This window comes from Bombina bombina, chromosome 1 (genome assembly GCF_027579735.1).
Source record: "Bombina bombina isolate aBomBom1 chromosome 1, aBomBom1.pri, whole genome shotgun sequence".
NCBI lineage: Eukaryota > Metazoa > Chordata > Amphibia > Anura > Bombinatoridae > Bombina > Bombina bombina.
The window spans coordinates 937042143-937068494 of NC_069499.1; the positions used below are offsets into that span (position 1 = coordinate 937042143).

General features: G+C 38.0%; 2 protein-coding genes across 4 annotated transcripts in view; one reads left to right on the forward strand and one right to left on the reverse strand.

Annotated features, from left to right (window-relative positions):
* ARFRP1 (ADP ribosylation factor related protein 1) overlaps window positions 1-26352 on the reverse strand; it is a 152263-nt gene that overhangs the window by 15362 nt on the left and 110549 nt on the right. The window contains exons 1-6 of one of the 2 annotated variants that reach the window (XM_053702118.1): window positions 14473-14588; window positions 10032-10133; window positions 9759-9846; window positions 9374-9456; window positions 9177-9258; window positions 8777-8847 (exon numbers count right to left, since the gene is read on the reverse strand). In XM_053702118.1, coding sequence (XP_053558093.1) covers window positions 8777-8847; window positions 9177-9258; window positions 9374-9456; window positions 9759-9846; window positions 10032-10124 — 417 coding nt within the window. In that variant the 5' untranslated portion in view covers window positions 10125-10133; window positions 14473-14588. Of the gene's footprint in view, window positions 1-8776; window positions 8848-9176; window positions 9259-9373; window positions 9457-9758; window positions 9847-10031; window positions 10134-14472; window positions 14589-26352 lie in introns of those variants that run through there. The other variant, XM_053702203.1, reaches the window with a different exon arrangement.
* Window positions 14605-26352, forward strand: part of ZGPAT (zinc finger CCCH-type and G-patch domain containing) — a 34476-nt gene continuing 22728 nt past the window's right edge. The window contains exons 1-4 of one of the 2 annotated variants that reach the window (XM_053701789.1): window positions 14605-14713; window positions 16188-16308; window positions 21828-22447; window positions 22683-22816. In XM_053701789.1, the coding sequence (XP_053557764.1) occupies window positions 21864-22447; window positions 22683-22816 (718 nt within the window). In that variant the 5' untranslated portion in view covers window positions 14605-14713; window positions 16188-16308; window positions 21828-21863. The remainder of the gene's footprint in view (window positions 14714-16187; window positions 16309-21827; window positions 22448-22682; window positions 22817-26352) is intronic. The other variant, XM_053701706.1, reaches the window with a different exon arrangement.

A 26352-nucleotide genomic window follows, 5' to 3' on the forward strand; every position in this document is an offset into this window, starting at 1 on the left:
CACTTTTGAATAGGACCTTATTCATATCTTGTTAGGCTGTAAGTACCATGCTTATGTAGACATTTTTTACATCCGAATCACACTTTTCAAAATGTTGTACACTACTTTTACACTCTGAGCTGTAGAATAATTTGGAAGATAAGCAAAGGTTTCCGCAAGAAAAATCTAAATCTGGTATAAAAAGGTTGCAGCCTATATGATCCAACTATCAAACAGAGGTGATAGCTATAATTATTATTTGAGAAGACAAATGCCAGAAAACCTTGAGGATGAAAATAATTGTAAAACTGGCAAGCATTTTCTTAATTCTGTTCCCACTTCAAAAATCAGATGGCTGCACAAAAATACTACAGTTTGCTACAAAAAAAAGAAGTGAGAAAAGATCCACAATACCAATGTACAACATGGTGTAAAACCTGGTATGTGCCTCAAAAACTGTTTTAAAATATATACTATGGTCAAAAGTATGTCATCACCTGACCATCACACCTATATCAGCTTGATGGAGATAATATTCCACAATCATGGGCATTAATATGGAGTTGCCCCCCCCCCCCCTTTGCGGCTGGAACATCTGCAAGTTGTCGGGAATGTTTTTCACAAGATTGTGTAGTGTGTGTTTATAGGTTGAACTCAACCTATGTCTTCTTTCAACCGCATCTACTATGTTACTATGTGTCTGTGGGAAATGTGTGCCCTTTCAGCCAAAAGAGCATTCGTGAGGTCAGGCAGTTTGACAAGAAGATCTGGTTCATAATCAACGTTCCAATTCATCTCAAAGGTGTTCAGGCTCTGTGTAGGTCACTCGAGTTCCCCACACCAAACTGGTCAAACCAGGTCTTCATGGACCTCAATTTGTGCAGTGACACAGTCATGCTGCAACAGAAAAGAGCCTTCACCGAACTGTTGCCACAAACTTAGAAGCACCCAATTGTCTAAAATTGCTTTGTATCATGTAGCATTAAGATGACCCTTCACTGGAACTATGAGGCCTAGTACAAACCCTGAAAAAGAGCCCCAGAACATTATCACTACACAAAAGTTCCCAGTAGGCACTATGCAGTGTTCTGCTAGCATCTGCCACACCCATATCCTTCTATCAGACTTCCACAGTGGAGCGTAATTCATTAGAGAACACATTTCCACTTCTCCAGAGTACAGTGGTGGCATGCTTTACACCCATCCAGCTGATTCCTGGCTATGGAACCCTTCCATCTAGCTTCTGATCCACGGTTCTTGTGCTGATGCTGCTTCCAGAGGCAGTTGGAAACTCTGTAGTAAGTGATGCAACAGAAAATAGGTGTTGAGCATTTCAGCACTCTGCAGCCCCGCTCTGTAAGTTTGTGTGATTTAACACTTTGTGGCTGTGCTGTTGTTGCTCCTAGATGTTTCCACATCACAATAACACCTGCAGTTGATCAGGACAGATCTAGTAGGACAGAAATTTCAGGAGACAACTTGCGGCAAAGGCAGCATAATATGACAGTAGGTAAAACCAACAAAAATTTTGTGGAGCATGGTTATGAAAAAAAAAAAAATCAGAATATACATTTTTTTATATGAAGCATGAAACACACATATATAAAAAAACACAATTTGCAAGTGTTTAAAGGAAAGGGTCTGACACATTCATCAAAGACCTATAGTCATTAATCATACCTGCACATACATACCCATAATCTGTTACCGATTAGTGAAAAGACCTCATGTGGTACTTCCTATGTATAACTATTTTAACCCCTAATATACTTATTAGGGGTTATTATAAATAAATGTAGATAAAAGTAGTTGCAGCATGTATGGCATGAACCACAGGGGGAAAACAAATAAAAAAAAAAAATGGGTTAAGATGTCAAAAATAAAATGAATAGATAATCTATTACTTCAATTCACTGTATATATCTGTTGATGGCAGTTAAAACTTGCCATTGCTAGATCATGGAACTGCCTCACCTCTCCACTTTGTAGTGGAGATTATTATTACATCCATTGTATGGAGCGATATTTTATGCAGTTAACAACATTATTGGGTGACTGAATCGGCTCCCTTCTATAACGAGTCACTAACTTTCATTTCCATTCTTCTTTTTTTTGTGTTTTCTGTCCATTGCTTTAATATTATAACATAGATATATTTAGAAAAGGACTTGTGCTGCTAAGCTCATGATTAATTCACAATATTAAGATCCTTCATATGGAAGGAGGTGCAGACCTTTAAACTTATTTGTATGTAAAAAGTATAGAAAGAAACAAGTGAACAACTATCCTAAATAAAGGATATCACTCATAGAGACAGTGAATTCAGCACACCTTGATTTTTTTATTTTCAAACCAACACCTGGTTTCAACTTTTTCTTTGTGCACATAGAATACAAAAACACTTATAAAACACACCTTTACTATAAAATTCATATACACATCATACTAGTTTCTAAAAGTATTGCAAATATAGGCTCAAGAAACTGCCAGCACAAAAGTCCTTGATATGTCTTGCCGGACTTGAATGCAAGATGTAATTGTCAAGCAGCTGTTAAAAGTTCATGGATGTTAGTATGGCTTAAGAAAGCACCTTGCAGTGTTAGTTGTTAATTCAACAAGCCAATAAGTGACAAACGATCAGTCCGTACTTATGATTGCAAACATGGATGTGATTCATCTCACAAGCAAGGCTTACGTGTGTTCAAGTAAAGAAACATAGATGTCCTGCAAAGTGTCTGTAGTGGGTGTATACTTCTCTTCTTTGTTGTTCGGCTATACTAAGAATGCTTAGCCGCACATGGGCAAGTCTCACCCACGCCCCTTTGGATCGATTCTGGAAATAGCGCAACCTCCGTTGCCTTCCTGACCTTTTATTGGGGTTCTCTTTAGTCGCCAGTACCGTCTTCGTCCCTTCTACGTCACTGGTTAGGTATACAACAGGCAGGAGCCGGTCTCTCACTTTGACCTCAGGTTTGCTGCTAGCTTCTTATTAGTCACACCTCCTTTACAGGGCACAGAGCCGCACACAAGGCTTCGCTGATGGTATCAGGTGTTGGAACTTACGCACACCACTGCTTGCAGGATAGGAAAACTTTGTATGAAGTGATGATTGTCAGAAGTTGTTTTAGAAGTGTTTTTGTATTCTATGTGCACAAAGAAAAAGTTGAAACCAGGTCTTGGTTTAAAAATAAAAAATCAAGTGTGCTAAATTCCCTGTGTCTTTGAGTGATATGCTTTATTTAGGATAGTTGTTCACTTGTTTCTTGCTATACTTTTTACATACTAATATTAAAACAAACTATAGAACTTAAAAAGATCAACAACTCTGTTTCATATTTTCAAACTTGATATGGAATACGTTTTACCTATGTTTTGGTATAAAACAAGGTTATATTAGATACTTGTAAAGGGGTGATCTGCGTATCACCAAGCCTTAATTGACTGTGCTTGTTTTCTTATGTATCTGTATTGCTTCCTTCTCTAAATAAAAAATATAAAATTACCCAAAAAGATTATTAACACCACACATAATTAAAGGGACACTCAAGTCAAAATTAAACTTTCATGATTCATATAGGGCATGCAATTCTAAACAACTTTCCAATTTACTTTTATCTTCAAATTTACTTTGTTCTTTCTGTATTCTTTGTTGAAAGTTAAACCTAGGTGGGCTCATAAACTGATTTATAAGCCATTGAAGGTCGCCACTTATCTCAGTGCATTTTGACAGTTTTTCAGTTAGACACTGCTAGTTTATCTGTGTCATATTTATCTATATCAATAATAACAACTGGTGTATAGCATACTTGAGGTACAGGTATATGTCACTTGAAATGGAAAATGTATTGAATGTTTAGCTGGGTATCACTGCATACAGACTGATGGCCACCTTCAATATTTACTCAGTCCTTCAAGATGGTTTTGAAGCGCTTATGAAATCCTATGACCACTCACAGTATTTTCACTAGAAAAGAATGTTAAATCACTATCCTGTTCACTGCCCTTCAAATAAAAAAACAAAAAAAAAAAGCATCCACTGTGTGTGAAAAAGGTGTAAATACTATGATTCTAACCTGCTGGGCTCTGTATTATAGTTCAATGCTTTACAAAGTGCAGGCAACATACATTTGTTTAGGCAAAGCCTATAATGTAGGATGGTACTCTGATGTAATGTCTCCCTCTGTTGGCCAAATGACACACATTAAAGAGACATTGAATTGTAATTTTTTTTTTCTGTAATGCATCTCCCTCTGGCGGACAAAAAGACAAAAATTAAAAGGGACAACTTTCCAATTTACTTCCATTAACAAAATGTGCAGTCTTTTTATATTTACACTTTTTGAGTCACCAGTTCCTACTGATCATGTGCAATAATTCAAAGAATATACGTACATGCATTTGTGATTGGCTGATAGCTGTCACATGATGCAGTGGGAGAGGAAATAGACATAACTTTGAAATATATCAGAAAGAAAAAAAATCTATTACTCATTTGAAGTTCAGACTAAGGGGACGATTTATCAAGCAGCGGATGCTGCTTATTCTACGCGAGTCTTCCAGCTTGCCGGAAACAGGGAGTTAAGAAGCAGTGGTCTGAAGACCGCTGCTCCTTAACTCGTCCCCCACCTCTGAAGTTGCGGACTGCAAACATCCTGATCAGATATGATTGGGATGATTAACACCCCCTGCTAGCAGAGGGCGGCATTGCACAAGCATTTCACCAGAAATGCTTGTGCAATGATAAATGCCGGCAGCATATGCTGTCGGCATTTAGCTATGTCGGGTGGACATGATTCGCTACAGTTAATCATGTCCGCCCGACATTTGATAAATTGGTACCCTTAGTTCTTTTGTATTGTCTTGTTATTGTGCATTTGTTGATTATGCAAATCTACTGTATTTACTGGTCCTTTAAAGAGACAGTAAACATTTTTAGATTGTAAATATAAAATAATTATGCATAGTAAAACAACTTTGCAATACACTATAAATATTAAAGGGTCATAATTCAGACAGAGCCTACAATTTTACACAACTTTTCAATTTACTTTTATTATCTAATTTGCTTCATTCCCATGGTTGTCTTTGTTAAAAATTATACTTAGTTGGGCTTAGAAGCTGGAAGAAAGCTGCTGATTGGTGGCTGCACATATATCCCACTGGCCATTGGCTTACAAATGTGTTCAGCTAGCTCCCAGTAGTGCATTTGTGCACCTCCAATAAAGATTACAAAGAGAATGAAGCAAGATTGATAAGAGAAGTAAATTGGAAAGTTGTTTAAAAATGCATGCTCTATCTGAATCATAAATGAAAAATATTGGGTTTCATATGTCCCTTTAACACCTTGGCGACCAAGGACGTGTCAGGCACGTCTTACAAAAAAATTTGTTGCAAAGTGGGATGACAATTATGGGGTGGGGGAGGGAAGAGAGCTGTTTAAGGGGGGTCAGGGAGGAAGCTGATCTCTACACTAAAGATAAAATTAACCCTACAAGCTCCATAATTAAGCCCTTCAATGCTGGGCATAATACAAGTGTGGTGCGCAGCAGCAATTAGCGGCCTTCTAATTACCAAAAAGTAACGCCAAAGCTATATATATGTCTGCTATTTCTGAACAAAGGGGATCCCAGAGAAGCATTTACAACCATTTGTGCCATAATTGCACAAGCTGTTTGTAAATAATTTAAATTGAGAAAGTAAACAATTTTTATTTGATCGCATTTGGCGGTGAAATGGTGGCATGAAATATACCAAAATGGGCCTAGATCAATACTTTGGGTTGTCTGCTAAAAAAACAGGTATCAGTGTTACAATGTAACTATATCGCTAATTTTGAAAAAAAAAATGCTTTGGAAATAGCAAAGTGCTACTTGTATTTATTACCCTTTAACTTCCAAAAAAAGCAAAGAACATGTAAACATTGGGCATTTCTAATCTCAGGTCAAAAAGTGTGGTTTTTTTCCCATTTTTTCCTCATATTTTATATTTTTTTATAGTAAATTATAAGATATGATGAAAATAATGGTATCTTTAGAAATTCCATTTAATGGCGAGAAAAAACAGTATATAATATGTGTGGGTACAGTAAATGAGTAAGAGGAAAATTATAGCTAAACACAAACACCGCAGAAATGTAAAAATAGCCTTGGTCCACAACGGTAAGAAAATTGAAAAGTGCTGTGGTCACTAAGGGGTTAAAATTTGACCCTTTTCCTGTAATATAAAGGGATATAAAACACATTTTTTTCTTTCAGGAGTCAGACAGAGCATGCAGTTTTAAACAACTTTCCAATGTACTTCTATAATCAAATTTTCTTTGTGCACGTGTCTGCAGTACTATATGGCAGCAGCTTTGCAAGAATGTTATACATTAGCAAGAGCACTAGATGGCAGCACTATTTCCTGTCATGTAGTGCTTCACACATATGCATGCTTTCTATCCAGATATCTCTTCAACAAAAAAATAACAAAGCAAATTTGATAATAGAAGTAAATTAGGGAATTCAATTAAAAAAAAAAAAAAGTTTCTATCTGAATAATGGAAAAAAAAAAGTTTGGGTTTCATGTCTCTCTAAGTCTAAAGTGGCAAGTCCAGACTCAAGTCCAAATTGGCTACTAGAAATAAGGAAAGCGGTAAGTGGAGTTTGCCCTTTGAAAAACTATTGAAGCAAATAAGATTTCTTTCATACCGGTACAGGTGGTGAGGGTCCACAATCCATTACTCCTGGGAATCTATTCTCTACCACTAGGAGGAGACAAAGATTTCCCCCCAAAAAACTTTAGAAATCCCCTCCCATCTAACATGTACCTCAGTTGACCAAATGTGCAAGGCAGCTACTTGGTCTTCTTTGCATACTTTTACTAAATTCCACCATTTTTATGTTTTCGCTTCTTCTGAGGCAGCTTTTGCACGTACTTTAAAAAAAAAAAAAAACATATCACCCGGATGCAACTTCTTTTAGCCCAGTAATGCTTTTCACAGAGTAGAATTTTCCTGTAGTATATCAGTCTGATGCCGCCTATTACGGTCAGTCCAGTGCCGAAATACCAGGCAATTCCTCTCTGAACAAGGAACACAGCAACCCCAGACGATCGTTTCAGCCTTCATTGGGCCTCGTCAGTGAGGTGTAGCCATATTCCTCTAAGCACACTGAGTAAGGAGTCCATGTCTGGTTGCCCCTTTTTTCCATAGGGAGACTAAATACACACAGAGAGAAGTGCACTCACAGGAACGAACAACCAACTCAATACCATGGTTAGCCTGTTCTATGGCGATTTACCACCCGGGTGCAACTTCTTCGAGCCCAGTAATGCTTTTCACAGAGTAGAACTTTCCTGTAGTATATCAGTCTGATCCCGCCTATTACGGTCAGTCCAGTGCCGAAATACCAGGCAATTCCTCTCTGAACAAGGAACACAGCAACCCCAGACAATCGTTTCGGCCTTCATTGGGCCTTGTCAGTGAGGTGTAGCAGTATTCCTCTAAGCACACTGAGCAAGGAGTCCACGTCTGGTTGCCCCTTGCAAGGAGTCCATGTCTGGTTATATATATATATATATATATATCCTTTTTGTTTTTTTGTGGGGTTGTGGATTTAAAGGAACACTGAGCCCAAATGTTTTCATTCGTGATTCAGATAAAGCATGCAATTTTAAGCAACTTTCTAATTTACTCCTATTATCACATTTTCTTCGTTCTCTTGCCATCCTTATTTAAAAAATAAGCCACCTAAGCTTTTTTTTTTTGGTTCAGTACTCTGGACAGCACTTTCTATTGGTGGATGAATTTATCCACCAATCAGCAAGGACAACCCTGGTTGTTCACCAAAAATGGGCCGGCATCCAAACTTACATTCTTGCATTTCAAATAAAGATACCAAGAGAATGAAGAAAATTTGATAATAGGAGTAAATTAGAAAGTTGCTTAAAATTTCATGCTCTGTCTGATTCACGAAAAGAAAACAATTTGGGTTCAGTGTCCCTTTAATTTCTCAGTGGAAAAAAAAAAATATTATTTGTGGACTCTACAGCTTAGGCATTAGTTCCCAGGAGTAATGAATTGTGGACTCTCACCACCTGTATGACAGAAAACATAATTTATGCTTAACTGATAAATTAATTTATTTCATGGTGGCGAGAGTCCACGAGACTCCAACCTATGTTTATTAGGGTTAGTTTTTCCTTCAGCACAATGTGGTGGAGGTATCAACAAGAAAAGCAGCTATTTCAAAGTGACAAAATAAAAGGTAAAAGAGCTATTTGTAGGTACAATTGATCATTGGGAACACATTAAAAGGGGAGAAACATTTACAGTACATTGTTCTTTTAATGTGTTCCCAATGACTAGTTATACGAGTTGCATACTTTTCAATATATTGCAAAATGCTCCTTTAAATTTATTTTTTTAACATGACACAGCTGTTTTATTCATTGAAACCACTTACCATAATGAAAAAATCAGTACCTTAGTATTGGCCTTTGTGTACAATAAACATAAGTGTGTCTGCTCTTCATACATGTTTAGTCTATTTAAATGGGCATGCTCTTGAGAACATAAGGTTGTTATTCCAATAAACAAAATTAACTTTTTTTAAATACAATAAATTTGCAAGGAGCAATTTCCCTTATCATAATAATATGCAGCTGGTCTAACAATGCATTTGTAAACAGGTGACCACCCATCAGCGGATTATTTCACCTGTTTTCTAGTTAAGATATAATGAATATCTGGTCTGTTGTGGATACCGAGGACTGGGTTTGGGAAACAATAATGTAGAGCATTTTATGTATCAGGTACCTCCACATCCTGCTTGTTTGCCAGCACAAGGATAGGCACTCCCTCCAAAGCCTCACTGCTGATCATCAGCTCTATGAGAAAAGAAATATGAAACATATTATAAGAAGCAGTAGACCGGCATACTGGGAAACGACTGGAAGTGAGGCACTGAGAGACAGGGGTCAGAGATGGAATTGGAGCCATGAGAAAAGGGAAAAGAGAGAGGAGAGAAAAGAGGAGAGATAATGCATATAATGAAAACAAACCCAATTGGAATAAGCTAGAGCATAAAGATGCCCTACTGTCTCACATGACTAAATATGCAACACACCACACCTTTTAACGGACAAACCTTTCAAACCCTACTCAACAGAGGGTGCAAGTTTGCAACAAGGCTCGTCTACAATTACAGATATCTCACCAAAAGCTCGCTTGGACTCAGAAAGCCGTGCTTCATCTGTGGAATCAATAACATAAATCACCCCATGGGACTCTGCATAATACTAGGAACAAAAAAAACAAAAAAAAAAAGATTTCAGAATCTACAGACAGGAGTCAAATTGATAACAATGAAACAGCAAGTTAACTGAATTGTGCCACAACTGTTAGCATCCTCACCTTATCCCAAAGCGACTGTAGCTCCTCCTGACCTCCCAGATCCCAGAACATCAGACGGACCTTTCCCACATCTATGGTACCAACTGGAAGAGGACAACATGATCAGGAAGTAGATGCACAATTATGAATTCCTTCGACAGTGACGTATATAGCCACTATCCCCAACATCTCCACATGGCAATATTCTACCCCTATAGCAGTTGTAGCATATTCACAAACTACCCAAAACAGAACCTCTAAATATATAGACCCTTAAAAAGTACATTATTAGATTATGTCTTTCTGTTTTATAGAGATCATCCTACCCAAAGTACAGAGTCCCACATCTACCTGAAAGGCTTTTTTTTCATCCACCACAGAATGATTTGTCACGAGAAGAACTTACTGTTAAGTCCCACTGTAGTTGTTATCTTCGACAGGTTCATTCCCTTGTAATTCCGGCTAAATCTAATCTTAGTTTGTTCCAGGAAAGTCTGAAAAAAACAAAATACACCGTCACCTTCATTGCTTTTATGTCCTCTATAAATCCCAATACTATATCTTGTATCAGAGCAACATTTTCCTAGCTTTGACCTATCCTGCATTGGCATAATATACTTGCTGTGCACAGCAGTTGCACATATCCATATTGTATGCGTGCCACCCAGCCAATACTCACCGTTTTGCCAGCATTATCCAGCCCCAGGATAAGGATACAGTATTCATCCTTCTGAAACATGTACTTGTACAGCCCAGAAAGCAGACTGTACATGGTGAAGACCTATGATGTGGGAAGATAACCATAACCAGATAACTTTAAAACTTGATCTACAATATGCTCTAATATTATCACAAACTGTTCATGGAATAAAAAAACATAATAAAAGTTAATTCTAAATACTGTGTATATTTATATAAATCCCAATTAATCCACTTTCCCCTATACATCACATGAGCTGAAGGCTATGTGCGAACCACTTATGAATCTGAAAATCCTTAGCACTACTTTAATTCATTTGCTCATATTTTATTTGTAATTTTATTACAAAGATGCTACTATCTTGTAATACTAAAATGGTAATTCACAACCTTTTAGCGAACTCTAATTTCATTTTTATGCACTCTACACAAAGGGCTCAATTCATCAAGCCCTTTTATCCACTTTGACTGCAGGTTCGCACAAGTGAACCTGCAGTCACGATTTATCAAGCTGAGGTCGAAAGAGACAGCTCCTGCCTGCGCGTGAAAGGAGCACTTGTGTGCAATGATAAATGCGGGCAGCGGATTGCTGCCCGCCAGAGGAGAAGCCAGGCGGATAGGGAAGATTATGTACGCCCCTGTCTGCCTGTGTTTGATAAACTGAGCCCTAAATGTGCTTTAGAGATGGATTTAAAAATTGAGAAATTAATAAAGGTTATATGAAGCTTTTTGCTTTGTTGCGTATAAAGTTTTTTTTAGCTTCAACATCAATTAAAACTGATATTTTTACTGAGAATAACAAAGTTAAACATTACTATGCTTCCTTATATAAAGGATTTTAAAAATGTAAAGGTGCATAAAAGTGGAAAAAGAAAATCTTTGTAATGTGTTATATGCAAGAAACAGTGCAATAAAAATGCTGTGTGTGTTTAATCCATGCAAAGGGTTGAATACATAGTTAAAGTCAGCTATAGAGCAGCAATTAACTACTGGCACCTAGCAGAAAACATATGTTGAGCCAATAACAAGAGGCATATATGTGTAGCCACCAATCAATTGCTAGCTCCCAGTATTGAAGAGTGACCAGATGCCGAACTTTTTTTCATTAGCTGAAGAGAAAAAATAAATCTTAATTTTGTTTAAATGTCTATTGAAAACATTTGGTTCCTTTGCTCTTTGTCTAAAACTATATGGGAAAAATGTAGTAATAAAAAAGGTGCACTGCTCACAAAAACATCTTACATTCCGGAGCCACATCTTTGAAGACTGTGAAAGGCTAGGGGGTGGAGTTGAAAAAGTCCCTGAGAGACATTCATCAATCAATGTGCTGCTGCTTTGCAATACTGATCTATTTAACTGCTCTCTTCAAACAGTGCTTCTTTCTGGCTGCACTGAGTGAATAAAAACTTACATAGTGCATCCAGAGCACAGTGCTGTTTTAGGAGAACAGCCTGATGTGGAGCAGTGCTGCAAAGCAAAAGCGCTAACATATAGTATGCTAGACATGGTGAACGTTATAAGTACAAGACTAAAATAAGCTACAAAAAAGCTGGAATAGTTAAAAATAGGTTAAAAAAAAAATCAGTAAGTAGGATAAAAGCGAGCAGCAACTCACTTGTCTGGCCAGACAATACCTGCAAACTCACAACGCGTTTCTGGGTCACGCCCCTTCATCAGGTGTCTAGCATACTATAATATATAGGACCGCTAGGATTTTATTTTAATCCAGTTTGAAAGAAAGTTCTCTTTCGCTGCCCTATTGAATTCAGCTTCTTGACTGTTTAAATATCTAAACCTTTCAGTGTAAATACGCTTTGATTTGCTCAGTGTGAAATACGCTTTAGTCTGTTTCCATTGTGAATACTGATACCACTCCAAATTTGCTTTATGTGTAGGAACGTGTATGCCACACTAAAATAATTTTGTCAAGTTTTTATTATCTATATAAAAATTGTAACTAAATAAAATATTAGATTTTTTATAAAAAGTTATTTTTTAAATAAAGATATAAAAGACAAAATACTTATTTTAACTACTCAACTTAAAATTCCATTGGAGAGGAGTCCTGAAAGGTTTTAAGATTTTAATAATACTGTGTGTATACATGGAAATCACAGATAATGACAGGAAGAAATGTATGTATTAAATATTTGCCGTATTCAGCAGTCTTATATACAGTACACCCAGTTCCACTGAAGCTGTTATACCAGCACTTTAAAAATAATGGCAAAAAAAAAAAAGAATCCCTTACTAAGAAAGGCCTATCTCTTCTGCAAAACGTGAGTGCACATTTTGGGGATTTTTTTTATTTACACACACATATCTATCTAGAGGTCCTAGAACTGGTATTTCTATTGCCCCCTGATAAAATAACTTAAAACATTTAGTTTAAAATTGCTAATACTGCTATACATTTCAGTGGGACACTGAAACAAGGTGTAGAGCTGGAGTTGTCAACGAGTCCCTGTGCAGAATGTCAAAGTGCTGACCAGGTTAACAATGCTTTTGGGAGACTCACAAATGACTATTTTACTGGTGAACTTTAGCAGTCATCTCACAGTCTGCCATCTATAAACAATACAGGGCATACAAAGTCAAGTACTCAACAAGCCGAAGAGCAGGGAAGGGGAATCAAATATTTGGGGGTCTAGTAAAATTTGAAGCTTTTTTTTTTTTTGCTGCGTCAATGGCACTCTTTAAATATGCAAAACACTTGCTCTGGCATTATTTTTATGTTCATCACAGCATTATGGTATGCAATATCTGCAGCTGTTGGCAGCTCTGCAGCCAGGGACTACAGTTCCCTGAGTGCTGTGGTGGTAGACACAAGTAAAAGGAGGCAAAAGAAGTCTTGCACGTCTTTTTGATGGTGTCTGATTGGGTTTGGGCAGCCTATGAGCAAAGAGGGAGTTGATATGCAGAGAGAGAGCGCAATTGAACATCAGAAAGGAGTTGAACATTAGAGAGAGTTGAAAAGCAGAGACAGGTTAAATAGCAGAGAGTAAGAGAGTTAAACAGCCAAGAGATTACTCTGTGAATTTATGGTTAATAACTACTAAATGTACTTTTTTATTGTGAATTGACATCTGTTGTGAATATTGATGCAACCAAATGTGTTACGGTGTGCGAGAGGTAGAAGAAACATCTTTAACATATCAAATGAAAAGGGCCACAAAGAGATGGAGAATTCTGCCTATGCAACTTAATTATGCCTGGTATATATATTATTTGTATGTTTTCAGTAGGGATGTGTATTCGGGCCGATCCGAATGCCGAAGATGGCGGCTGCAAGCTGCATTCTGCAATTTTCGGAGACAGATGTCTTCTTCTGAAAGTGCAACACAACATGATCTGGATTTGCACTTTCACCAGAATAAATCCGGCTCTGAAAAATGCTAAATGCAGATTGAGGCCCGCCATCTTTGGATCAGCCTGAATGTCACAAATAGACATCCCTAGTTTTCAGCAATGTTGCATATGAAGTAGTGTATTAATAACAGTGATTATAGTGGCAGCTATTATTTTGATTTATTATTTTATTTAAAATAAATGGTTTGAAATGCTACACCCAAAACCTAGTCTAATAATTAATCCTTTTAATTTTCAGTATGTTGCATGTCGTTGAAGAAGTGTCCCTTTTTATATCCCCTCAGATCTGGTCATCCTACAGGCTGTTGCTGCCCCTAACCTACCTAGGTATGCTTTTCAACATAGTATACCAAGAGAACAAAGTACATTTGATAGTAGAAGTAAATTTAAAGTCTCTTAAAATAGCATGCTTTTTCTAAACAATAAATGTATAATTTTGACTTCCATGTCCTTTTAAATAGCTAAGAAAAAAAAAAAATGCTTTAAAAGGGATAGAAAGGCCAAAATTTAGTTGTGCAAAAATGCATTACAATTTGAAATAAAAGAATTTAAACAATTAACTTCCATTACCAAAATTGCTTCTAGTAAAAGTTATTCGTTTTTATGCCGCATACGCACATATCCTGTGAGGGACTGTTTTATGCTGTCATATACCTTTCCACTCATATGCTCTCTAAAATGTTTTATTTTTGACAGCTCAGTGACCATTATTATCTAGCGGGGTACATGAATTCTTAGTGTCAGGTTGTAGACAAATATAAAGTAAAATTATCGAGGCTGGCTTTCACAGGAATTACAACATACGTGACACCATATGTTGGAATTGCTATTTAACTATATATCGCTATAGTTCTCTGATCGCTGCATAATAAGCTCTTAGAGTAAAACATACTGTCAGTGTCTATGGTGCTACAGTGTCTTTTACAGCTGAGAAAGTTATTTTAATTATGCCAGCATAGCTAAGCAAGAAAGTCGCATCTAGCGAAAAGCCCGGGTGCGCCTCTTTAACATGGGCTATCCATTCCGGATACCCCGAGAAATGTCTTACTCACCTCTTGCACCCTAGTTACCCATCACCAGGTCCCAGCCACTCACTTCCGCACGCAATGCATGCTGGGTAGGTAAACTACTATGGCCATCTTGTGTGTGGCAGGAGAAGTGTTCCGTGAATCCTCTATTTGCAAGAGACGGAGATAGTGACTAACTACGCCTTCCTAACCTCAGAGTCAGAACTCTATGGTATGTGATGTCATCCAGCAGCTGTCATGGCGCTTTTGTGTGAGTGAGACTAAGGTAAGTAAATGATGATAATCATATGAGTATGAATGGTTGTACCAATGTGGTGCAATCTGCGTGTTGTTGAATGTTTGCATATATTTTTTTTTCTTGAAGGAAGAAAACATTGGGAGTATTGTATTAACTACAATGTTTTAAAAGTTTAAAACATTTTGTAAAAAAATAACAAAATCAAATTTGGGGTCACCCTCTCTCCTGCATGTTTGATATGAATAGTAGCCATGTACCTAGTCAGTAAAGTGGCAGCACACAATGGGCTAGATTTAAAGGGACACAAACCCAATTTTTTTTTCTTTCATGATTCAGAGCATACAATTTTAAGCAACTTTCCAATTAACCCCTATTATAAATTTTATTCTTTCTCTTGCTATCTTTATTTGAAAATACAGGAATATAAGCATATGAGCCTGCTGATTGGTGGCTAAATGTAGGCATCAGTCGACAAGTGCTACCCGGGTGCTGAACCAAAAATGGACCGGTGTTCTGTCGAGAACTCCAATTCGTCAAAAACTCCAATCTGACGTCACTTCCGGTGACTCTTTTATTTTAATATCTGTTTTGCCTCTGTCTGGGGGGCCACCGCAGACCCTTTGGCATACACCCCAAGTAAACCGTGGGGAATGAGGTTGCCCCCCTTGAACTCCCCCAGGCGGAGGCAAAATAGATAGTGAAGATAGGCGATTACAGGGCCAATCTGATTGGTGGTGAATCCTGTCACTTACTGGACACGGACCAGATGTATGGAAATACCAGAAGTATTTAGACAGATTGGAGTTCTCGACAGAACACCGGCTCCTATGCTTACATTCCTGCTTTTTCAAAAAAATGATAGAGTAAATTAGAAAGTTGCCTAAAATTGCATGCTCTATTTGAATAATGAAACAAACAAATTGGGTTATGTGTCCCTTTAACAAATGGCTTTGTCATTGCTTTTTGGTAATTATACTGCTGCTAATTGCAGCTGTGCACCACACTTCTATTATTCCCGACAGTGAAGGGGTTAATCAGGTAACTTGTAAGGTTAAAGAGACAGTTTACTCAAAAATTTTCTCCCCTTTAATTTGTTCTCAATGATCCACTTTACCTGCTAGAGTGTATTCAATTGTGTACAAGTATTTCCTTTATCCTTATATTAGCATTTTAAATAGTTTATTTAGCCTGTGGTATCCCCACCTATTCTGAATGTTTCTGGCCTTAGGTCCAAACTATAGATAAGCTGTGTACAGGGCTGGACTGGGAATAAAAAGCAGCCCTGGAAAAATATGAAGACCATCTCTATTTTCCATTGAGTTGGTAGAATACACATGCCTAGTTTTTCTCAAAGGAATTACTGGGATACTCCTTCCCCAATATTTTTTTTCATTATTAAATTATATAACTTTGTATTTGTATTAAATAAAAGTGCCAGATTGTAGTTATATATGCACCCTACAACCCAATTGCATCCATTAATCACCCCTTTAAATTGTAGCTTTCCAGCCCCAGCTGCTGCAGCCCACCGGGAAATCTCCTGGTAGACCAATCCGGCCCTGGCTGTATAAACACAGCCAGCATAAGAAATTACATTCCCAGTGGGGCATAGAAGAGATAAGGTAATACAAATTTAATTTTCCATTGTTCTCTCCAAGTATTGGTCATTGGTTTATTGACAGATATAAGATAAAGAAGCATTTATATGTAGACAATGTGATAAAGTAATGAGATCTGATTATACCTACAAGCTCAACCCATTTTATTAGATTGTGGCTTCAAAATGCAAAATCAGTTATTTAATATACACAAATAAACCTTAAAAAGCAAATTCTCATACATTTAGGGAAAAACTATTTTACAGTATACTGTCCCTTTAATTTAGCTTTAGTGTAAATATTACCCTCCAACCTGACACCTTCCAACCCCTTATCCATTCCTGATCCCTCCCATACAACTCTCTTCCCTCACCCCCACTGGTCACCACCATCTTAGGTACTGGCAGACAGTCTTTTAAGGCAATTTTTTTTTTTGCTTGCAGTGTAGGACCCCCCTTACCCTCCAACCTCCCCGATTCCTCTCAAACGGCTCTCTTACCCTCCTCCCTCAAACTAGTGTCAGCCATCTTAGGTATTGGCAGCTGTCTGTTAGTAACTGTAAAACACTTTTCTTTTTATGTAATTTTATTAAAAATGTTTTTACTTTCTGCAGTGTATTGGTCAACCCACCTCCCCCTCCAGTAATCGTTGGTAAGGGAGCCCCCCACCCCAACTTTTTTTCTGTAGCATAGCTCCTCAACCCTCCCTCTCCCTTTATTTTTATTTCTGCAGTGTAGGGTCATCCTCAGCTCTCCACTGCTGGACCACTCACCCGCGTCCCAGATTCCCTCCCACACCTCTCGCTTGCACCAGCAGATGATCGTAACAGACAGTGACACACACAGTGTCACTGTCTAACGATCTGGCATCTGTTTTCATCTGGAACCGGAGCACCGATCGCACTCCGGTTCCATTTGCAGGCAGATGCCATGAGCTCTGGAACTCCAGCTCTCGGTTGTAACTTAACAGCCAAGACTGCTGGAGCTCCGACGTGTGTGTGTGTGTGTATATTGACGTGGTACCTGGGCTTGTCCCATTTGACCAAATGTGGTAACTAACTCTTCCAGTTTTGCTTTTAATCCTAGCTGAGAGCTTGTGAGCGAGTGCTGGACTTTTTTATGTGTGTGCTGCAGTTTCTGTTTCTGTAATTTTCCCTATGGACTTGCACCCAGTGCAGCTTTATGTGAGTGTGATAGCAACCAAAGCTGAGCCTGTTTATGGGTCATGGGATGTGTATCCGGTCCGGTCTGGATGTGCTGTCCTTTCTCCTTGTTTTGCTTACGCCCAGGGTGATTACATAAGTCTGTGAACCCTGACTTGTTCTCAGTTTGTTTGATTATTAGCTTGCATTTGTGTGTGTGGCTGCAGTTGTGTGACTGTATTAGGGACTCAGGTATGTGGAAGAGACCTTGACGTGGTACCTGGGCTTGTCCCATTTGGCCAAATGCGGTAACTAACTCTTCCAGTTTTGCTTTTAATCCTAGCTGAGAGCTTGTGAGAGAGTCAAAGTACTTTGTTTATCAGACCTACACATGAGGGCTTTTCTTTCTGTTTATTTTTTCACAGATACTCCACAAGTATAACAGTCCAGAAAGTCTGAGCATAGACCCACATCTCCTCTTAACCCTGCATCAGAGCTATATCCTTATTTATACATTTTATATATTTAGAAAAAATATATATATTCTGTAATGTATGCACATACACGTCTATTAAAATTGTTTTAGTAGGACCTTTAGCAGATTGACATTTTTCAGATAGAGCGTACATATGTAAACAACTTTCCAATTTGCTTCTATTATCAATTTTGCTTCATTCTCTTGGAATCCTTTATTGAAGAAGCAGCAATGCACTACTGGGAACTAGCTAAACACATTGGTAAGCCAATCACAAGAGGCATATATGTGCAGCCACCAATCAGTAGCTAGCTCCCAGCTTCTGAGTCTATCTAGATATGCTTTTCAACAAAGGATACCAAGAGAACGAAGCACATTAGATACAAGTAGCACATTGGAAAGTTGTTTAAATTTGTGTGCTCTGTCTGAACCATGAAAGAAAAAAATTGGGATTAATGTCCCTTTAAATTATCTTACACATATTAAATAACAGTTTGGATTTCACAAATTTGAAATGTTTTTTTTATCCTTCTTTGGTTTTAAATGTGGTACATTTTGAGGTTTGGGAAAGTCATTCTAAATTTGTGAAGGTATTTAAGTAATGTATTTTCTTTGTTGCAGCTCATTTAGTAATTTTTCAAATGTATTTGATCAGTCTTCTGCTTTTTTTCTTTTTTTTTTTTATTGGTGTTCCTGTACAGAGACAAAAAAATGCTTTTATGTACCATTGTCTGTGTGTAAGTCTTACTTATCATCCTAGCGCTCAAAGCAAATACCCCATAAGGAAAGAGTTAAAATAGGCAAATTTGGTAAAAATAAAAATATTTAATATGACTGAAATATATATATAAAAATGACTCAATAAAAGAAATTGCTCAAATTTTTTTTTGTGGATAATAGATATTTCTTTATGTCTTTAAAACTTCATTAGATGTAGGTTGGCCAACCTTGTTATACCTCAATAAAATAGTACTTAAAATAATGAAATGCGAAATGCTGTACGAAAGAGCTGGATTGTGACTTTAATAGGAGGTTAAAGCTAATAGGATACAGTTACTGATGAAGCACAACGCATAAACTGTAAATATTATAGTTTAGTGTGAAATGTGAAACCAATTTGAAATACGAGTATTCACTAGTTGGTATGGGCATATATTTGTATAGTTGTAGCGTGTTTGTTGCTAATACAAAATACAATGTGCAATCTATGTTGCGATCAATAAAATATAGAGTCTATGATCTTTATATAAGACCGTGTATATAACGCTAATGAGGGAGACTAAATAGTTCCTACTAGCGTGCTAGTTGCAGATACATATATATACACGAGTTACAATATACAACATCCAATATTAGTTACGATATATAAGTCAACATGAAACTGTGAGGAGCAGTACAATAAATGCTCTTAAAAAGGGAGTTTTTGAACAGTCCCTGAATGTTATTGTTAAGCGCAATGAAATATGAGTAGTTCCTTGGTTATTGTAGGCACGAGCAACATGAACGATTTCTTTGAAGTTAAAATGTACCTTTGAATTAAGTGTGTATACGCTCTTATGTAGCGTTTGTGCCAATGTTCTTGCAAATGCACTTGTAAAAGATTTCTGACCTGTTTAGTTTCCAGTTGTTTTTCTGAAACAAGATCGCCGGTCCTGGAGCCTCTTACCCGCAGTGAGCCTCGTCTCGGCCGCTTTCTCCCGGGGAGATTCAAAATCACGCGCCTTGTGCACAGGCTTCCCGTGATTGGTCCTTGGGGGATGTGTAGCTGGCCCTGCTCACTTCGGGTTGTAGTGATTCTTCCGGCTCTATCGGTATATCTGTTGTGCGGTTTTTCTTTGTTGAAGCCGTGTTTAATCCACAAAAGGTTAAGGGCTATGAAATGTTCTTAGAAGTGATGATCCACTGTCCTGTTGAATTCAGCACTAAGAGGATTTGCAACGCGTTTCAGCTGTATAATTCAGCCTTTGTCAAGCATATCCTCTATCTTCTAAGGGTTCCTTATATCCCGGATCTTTGTATCCGTTTGGTTGAAGTTTAATTAATTTCCATAAGATTTTAATAAAACCTTAACCTTTTGTGGATTAAACACGGCTTCAACAAAGAAAAACCACACAACAGATCTACCGATAGAGCCGGAAGAATCACTACAACCCGAAGTGAGCAGAGCCAGCTACACATCCCCCAAGGACCAATCACGGGAAGTCTGTGCACAAGGCGCGTTATTTTGAATCTCCCGGGGAGAAAGCGGCTGAGACGAGGCTCACTGCGGGTAAGAGGCTCCAGGACCGGCAATCTTGTTTCAGAAAAACAACTGGAAACTAAACAGGTCAGAAATCTTTTACAACTGCATTTGCAAGAACATTGGCACAAACGCTACATAAGAGCGTATACACACTTAATTCAAAGGTACATTTTAACTTCAAAGAAATCGTTCACGTTGCTCGTGCCTACAGTAACCAAGGAACTACTCATATTTCATTGCTCTTAACAATAACATTCAGGGACTGTTCAAAAACTCCCTTTTTAAGAGCATTTATTGTACTGCTCCTCACAGTTTGATGTTAACTTATATATCGTAACTAATATTGGATGTTGTATATTGTAACTCGTGTATATATATGTATCTGCAACTAGCACGCTAGTAGGAACTATTTAGTCTCCCTCATTAGCGTTATATACACGGTCTTATATAAAGATCATAGACTCTATATTTTATTGATCGCAACATAGATTGCACATTGTATTTTGTATTAGCAACAAACACGCTACAACTATACAAATATATGCCCATACCAACTAGTGAATACTCGTATTTCAAATTGGTTTCACATTTCACACTAAACTATAATATTTACAGTTTATGCGTTGTGCTTCATCAGTAACTGTATCCTATTAGCTTTAAGCTCCTATTAAAGTCGCAATCCAGCTCTTTCGTACAGCATTTCGCATTTCATTATTTTAAGTACTATTTTATTGAGGTACAAACAAGGTTGGCCAACCTACATCTAATGAAGTTTTAAAGACATAAAGAAATATCTATTATCCACAAAAAAATTTGAGCAATTTCTTTTATTGAGTAATTTTTATATATATATTTCAGTCATATTAAATATTTTTATTTTTACCAAATTTGCCTATTTTAACTCTTTCCTTATGGGGTATTTGCTTTGAGCTCTAGGAAGTCTAAACTCTACCAAACATATTCCAATCCCTTTGAAGCACAGAGGAAGCTTCTATAGACTTTTTTAGCATACCACACAGCGCATAGTTCATAGTTCTTCAATATTAAAGTCTTGCTTATCAGCCAGTGAGCAATCAGTTCTTATGAGCCTGTTGTGCCCAGGAGTTGCACTTCCTGTTAGATTCAAAATTACAAGAAAAAGTATTTTGTTCATGCACAAAAATAAAAAAATAATTCTAACATGTTTAAATCCTGCTCTTCTATATACAATGTTACTGTCCCTTTAATGCTTGGTTAGGCAGAAGGAGACTACTACGCAAAAAGAAAGAGAGCACTACCATGACATATTACCTTTCAACACTACAGAGCATAGGTGATTTGAGAAATGCTCACAACAAGCATAGAACAGTATCATAGTGCTAGAAAGGCAGTTTGGGCATATTGGCAGCTCCACAAATAGCTGTCTCTTACGTTACGTGCCAATATAAATCCACCAGCACTCAGTAGGACACTCAGCAGTTGCCAGCACGTGGCCCAGCAAGTTGCAGTTAAAATATAACAAATCAAAAGACAGTAACTAAACACTTTTACATATTTAAAAAAATAATAAAAATGTATTGCTACACACATAAAGTGTTTTTGTTTTTTTTGGCCATGTGAAATGCTTATGTGTGTCTATGTGGTGCTGCAACCACAGAGGGAGCTGGTTTTATGCCATTCTGTCTTAACTCTTGTATATTTTGCAGACCATTCTCAGAAAGGTCATTACAGAGCTTTGCAAAATGGATGAGCATAGTCTTACTGCTGCACTACAGACGTATAGAGCTCAGCTAGAGCAGGTGGAGCTGACCCTTCAGGCTGCAGCTGATCCCTCCCAGCAGGCTGATCTAGTGCAACTGCAGGGTGACTTACAGCAGCTCATTGAACTGACTGAGTCCAGCTTGCTGTCTGTGCAGAAATGCAACCTATTGTCTGCGCTGGATGGAGCTTCAGCTAACTGTGCTGAGGATGAAGAATATGAAGCGTTCAGAAAAGCCATCAGCGAGGTGAGCCAGGATTCTAAACCTTCAGAAACTAATGGGGAGGAACCTAACAGCTCCAATGAGGATGAGACTGGGAGCTCCAATGATGATGAAGCAGAACTGTCAGAGGAGGAAGCTGATGAGACTAGTGGTATGAAGGTGAAGGCCCCATACTATAGCACATGGGGGACACTGGAATATCACAACGCTATGATAGTGGGTTCCAAGATGATGCCAGATGGAAGCCCTGGAGTGAGAGTGCTTTATCTCTATCCCACCCACAAAGCTATGAAGCCATGTCCATATTTTTTGGATGGAAAATGTCGCTTCCTGGAGAATTGCAGGTGAAGAGTGTGGGAGGGGGGTTGTTGCATGGGCAGAGGAACATGATTTACTACTGAATACTTGGCCATAGTTCAGTTAGTTGTTGTTCTTATGGTGATACAGTTAGTTGTTAGTGGGAGCACCATGTATTTGTCTTCATATGAGATACATAGATGCTAGGCTGTAATGAGACTGTAGGTTGCAGGATTTTGGTAAGCATTGGACAGCTACCTAAAAGGATAAATCCTCTTTCAGGTTCTCACATGGTCAAGTGGTTCCTGTGGAGGAACTGCAGGATTTTCTGGAGCCAGATGTGAGTTCCCTCAAAGTAGAGTCTCCCTGCCTTGCCAGACACAGTGATGGCATCTGGTACCCAGCAAAACTCACAGGTAAGAGGCAGCTCTGCCAGTTTGCTCACATACAACATGGGATTTGCCTCACTGAACCCTATAACACTTCCCTTTCTAAAATCTAAACCCCCATGCTCCATCTTTCTTGCTTCCATCTAAAAGGGACATAAAGCATAACAGTTTTCTTTCATGTAATTAGCAAGAGTCCATGAGCTAGTGACGTATGGGATATACATTCCTACCAGGAGGGGCAAAGTTTCCCAAACCTCAAAATGCCTATAAATACACCCCTCACCACACCCACAATTCAGTTTTACAAACTTTGCCTCCGATGGAGGTGGTGAAGTAAGTTTGTGCTAGATTCTACGTTGATATGCGCTCCGCAGCAAGTTGGAGCCCGGTTTTCCTCTCAGCGTGCAGTGAATGTCAGAGGGATGTGAGTAGAGTATTGCCTATTTGAATGCAGTGATCTCCTTCTACGGGGTCTATTTCATAGGTTCTCTGTTATCGGTCGTAGAGATTCATCTCTTACCTCCCTTTTCAGATCGACGATATACTCTTATATATACCATTACCTCTGCTGATTCTCGTTTCAGTACTGGTTTGGCTTTCTACAAATTTGTAGATGAGTGTCCTGGGGTAAGTAAATCTTATTTTCTGTGACACTCTAAGCTATGGTTGGGCACTTTGTTTATAAAGTTCTAAATATATGTATTCAAACATTTATTTGCCTTGACTCAGGATGTTCAACTTTCCTTATTTTCAGACAGTCAGTTTCATATTTGGGATAATGCATTTTGATTTAATAATTTTTTCTTACCTTCAAAAATTTGACTCTTCCCTGTGGGCTGTTAGGCTCGCGGGGGCTGAAAATGCTTCATTTTATTGCGTCATTCTTGGCGCGGACTCTTTTGGCGCAAAAATTCTATTTCCGTTTCCGGCGTCATACGTGTCGCCGGAAGTTGCGTCATTTTTTTGACGTTATTTTGCGCCAAAAGTGTCGGCGTTCCGGATGTGGCGTCATTTTTGGCGCCAAAAGCATTTAGGCGCCAAATAATGTGGGCGTCTTATTTGGCGCGAAAAAATATGGGCGTCACTTTTGTCTCCACATTATTTTAGTCTCATTTTTCATTGCTTCTGGTTGCTAGAAGCTTGTTCTTTGGCATTTTTTCCCATTCCTGAAACTGTCATTTAAGGAATTTGATCAATTTTGCTTTATATATATGTTGTTTTTTCTCTTACATATTGCAAGATGTCCCACGTTACATCTGAGTCAGAAGATACTACAGGAAAATCGCTGTCTAGTGCTGAATCTACCAAAGCTAAGTGTATCTGCTGTAAACTTTTGGTAGCTATTCCTCCAGCTGTTGTTTGTATTGATTGTCATGACAAACTTGTTAAAGCAGATAATATTTCCTTTAGTAAAGTACCATTGCCTGTTGCAGTTCCTTCAACATCTAAGGTGCAGAATGTTCCTGATAATATAAGAGATTTTGTTTCTGAATCCATAAAGAAGGCTATGTCTGTTATTTCTCCTTCTAGTAAACGTAAAAAGTCTTTTAAAACTTCTCTCCCTACAGATGAATTTTTAAATGAAGATCATCATTCTGATTCTGATGACTCCTCTGGTTCAGAGGATTCTGTCTCTGAGGTTGATGCTGATAAATCTTCATATTTATTTAAAATGGAATTTATTCGTTCTTTACTTAAAGAAGTACTAATTGCTTTAGAAATAGAGGATTCTGGTCCTCTTGATACTAATTCTAAACGTTTGGATAAGGTATTTAAAACTCCTGTGGTTATTCCAGAAGTTTTTCCTGTTCCTAATGCTATTTCTGCAGTAATTTCCAAGGAATGGGATAAATTGGGTAATTCATTTACTCCTTCTAAACGTTTTAAGCATTTATATCCTGTGCCGTCTGACAGATTAGAATTTTGGGACAAGATCCCTAAAGTTGATGGGGCTATTTCTACCCTTGCTAAACGTACTACTATTCCTACGTCAGATGGTACTTCGTTTAAGGATCCTCTAGATAGGAAAATTGAATCCTTTCTAAGAAAAGCTTATCTGTGTTCAGGTAATCTTCTTAGACCTGCTATATCTTTGGCTGATGTTGCTGCAGCTTCAACTTTTTGGTTGGAAACTTTAGCGCAACAAGTAACACATCGTGATTCTCATGATATTATTATTCTTCTTCAGCATGCTAATAATTTTATCTGTGATGCTATTTTTGATATTATCAGAGTTGATGTCAGGTTTATGTCTCTAGCTATTTTAGCTAGAAGAGCTTTATGGCTTAAAACTTGGAATGCTGATATGGCTTCTAAATCAACTTTACTTTCCATTTCTTTCCAGGGTAACAAATTATTTGGTTCTCAGTTGGATTCCATTATTTCAACTGTTACTGGTGGGAAAGGAACTTTTTTACCACAGGATAAAAAATCTAAAGGTAAAAACAGGGCTAATAATCGTTTTCGTTCCTTTCGTTTCAACAAAGAACAAAAGCCTGATCCTTCATCCTCAGGAGCAGTTTCAGTTTGGAAACCATCTCCAGTCTGGAATAAATCCAAGCCAGCTAGAAAGGCAAAGCCTGCTTCTAAGTCCACATGAAGGTGCGGCCCTCATTCCAGCTCAGCTGGTAGGGGGCAGGTTACGTTTTTTCAAGGAAATTTGGATCAATTCTGTTCACAATCTTTGGATTCAGAGCATTGTTTCAGAAGGGTACAGAATTGGTTTCAAGATGAGACCGCCTGCAAAGAGATTTTTTCTTTCCCGTGTCCCAGTAAATCCAGTAAAAGATCAAGCATTTCTGAAATGTGTTTCAGATCTAGAGTTGACTGGAGTAATTATGCCAGTTCCAGTGCCGGAACAGGGGATGGGGTTTTATTCAAATCTCTTCATTGTACCAAAGAAGGAGAATTCCTTCAGACCAGTTCTGGATCTAAAAATATTGAATCGTTATGTAAGGATACCAACGTTCAAGATGGTAACTGTAAGGACTATCTTGCCTTTTGTTCAGCAAGGAAATTATATGTCCACAATAGATTTACAGGATGCATATCTGCATATTCCGATTCATCCAGATCATTATCAGTTCCTGAGATTCTCTTTTCTGGACAAGCATTACCAGTTTGTGGCTCTGCCGTTTGGCCTAGCTACAGCTCCAAGAATTTTTACAAAGGTTCTCGGTGCCCTTCTGTCTGTAATCAGAGAACAGGGTATTGTGGTATTTCCTTATTTGGACGATATCTTGGTACTTGCTCAGTCTTTACATTTAGCAGAATCTCATACGAATCGACTTGTGTTGTTTCTTCAAGATCATGGTTGGAGGATCAATTTACCAAAAAGTTCTTTGATTCCTCAGACAAGGGTAACTGTTACGGTACCAACTGTGTACCAAGGGTTAATACCAGATGAACAATGTCCTGCATAGGGAATCAGCAATTCACAACCAAGCCAGTTTTCAGGTTTAAAACAGAATGACATTTATTAAAGGCTAGATGCCTAGTATTTATACAGGTTTGACACCCCCCCCCCCCAGATGGGGGTTGAAAGACTGTTGTACATTACATGG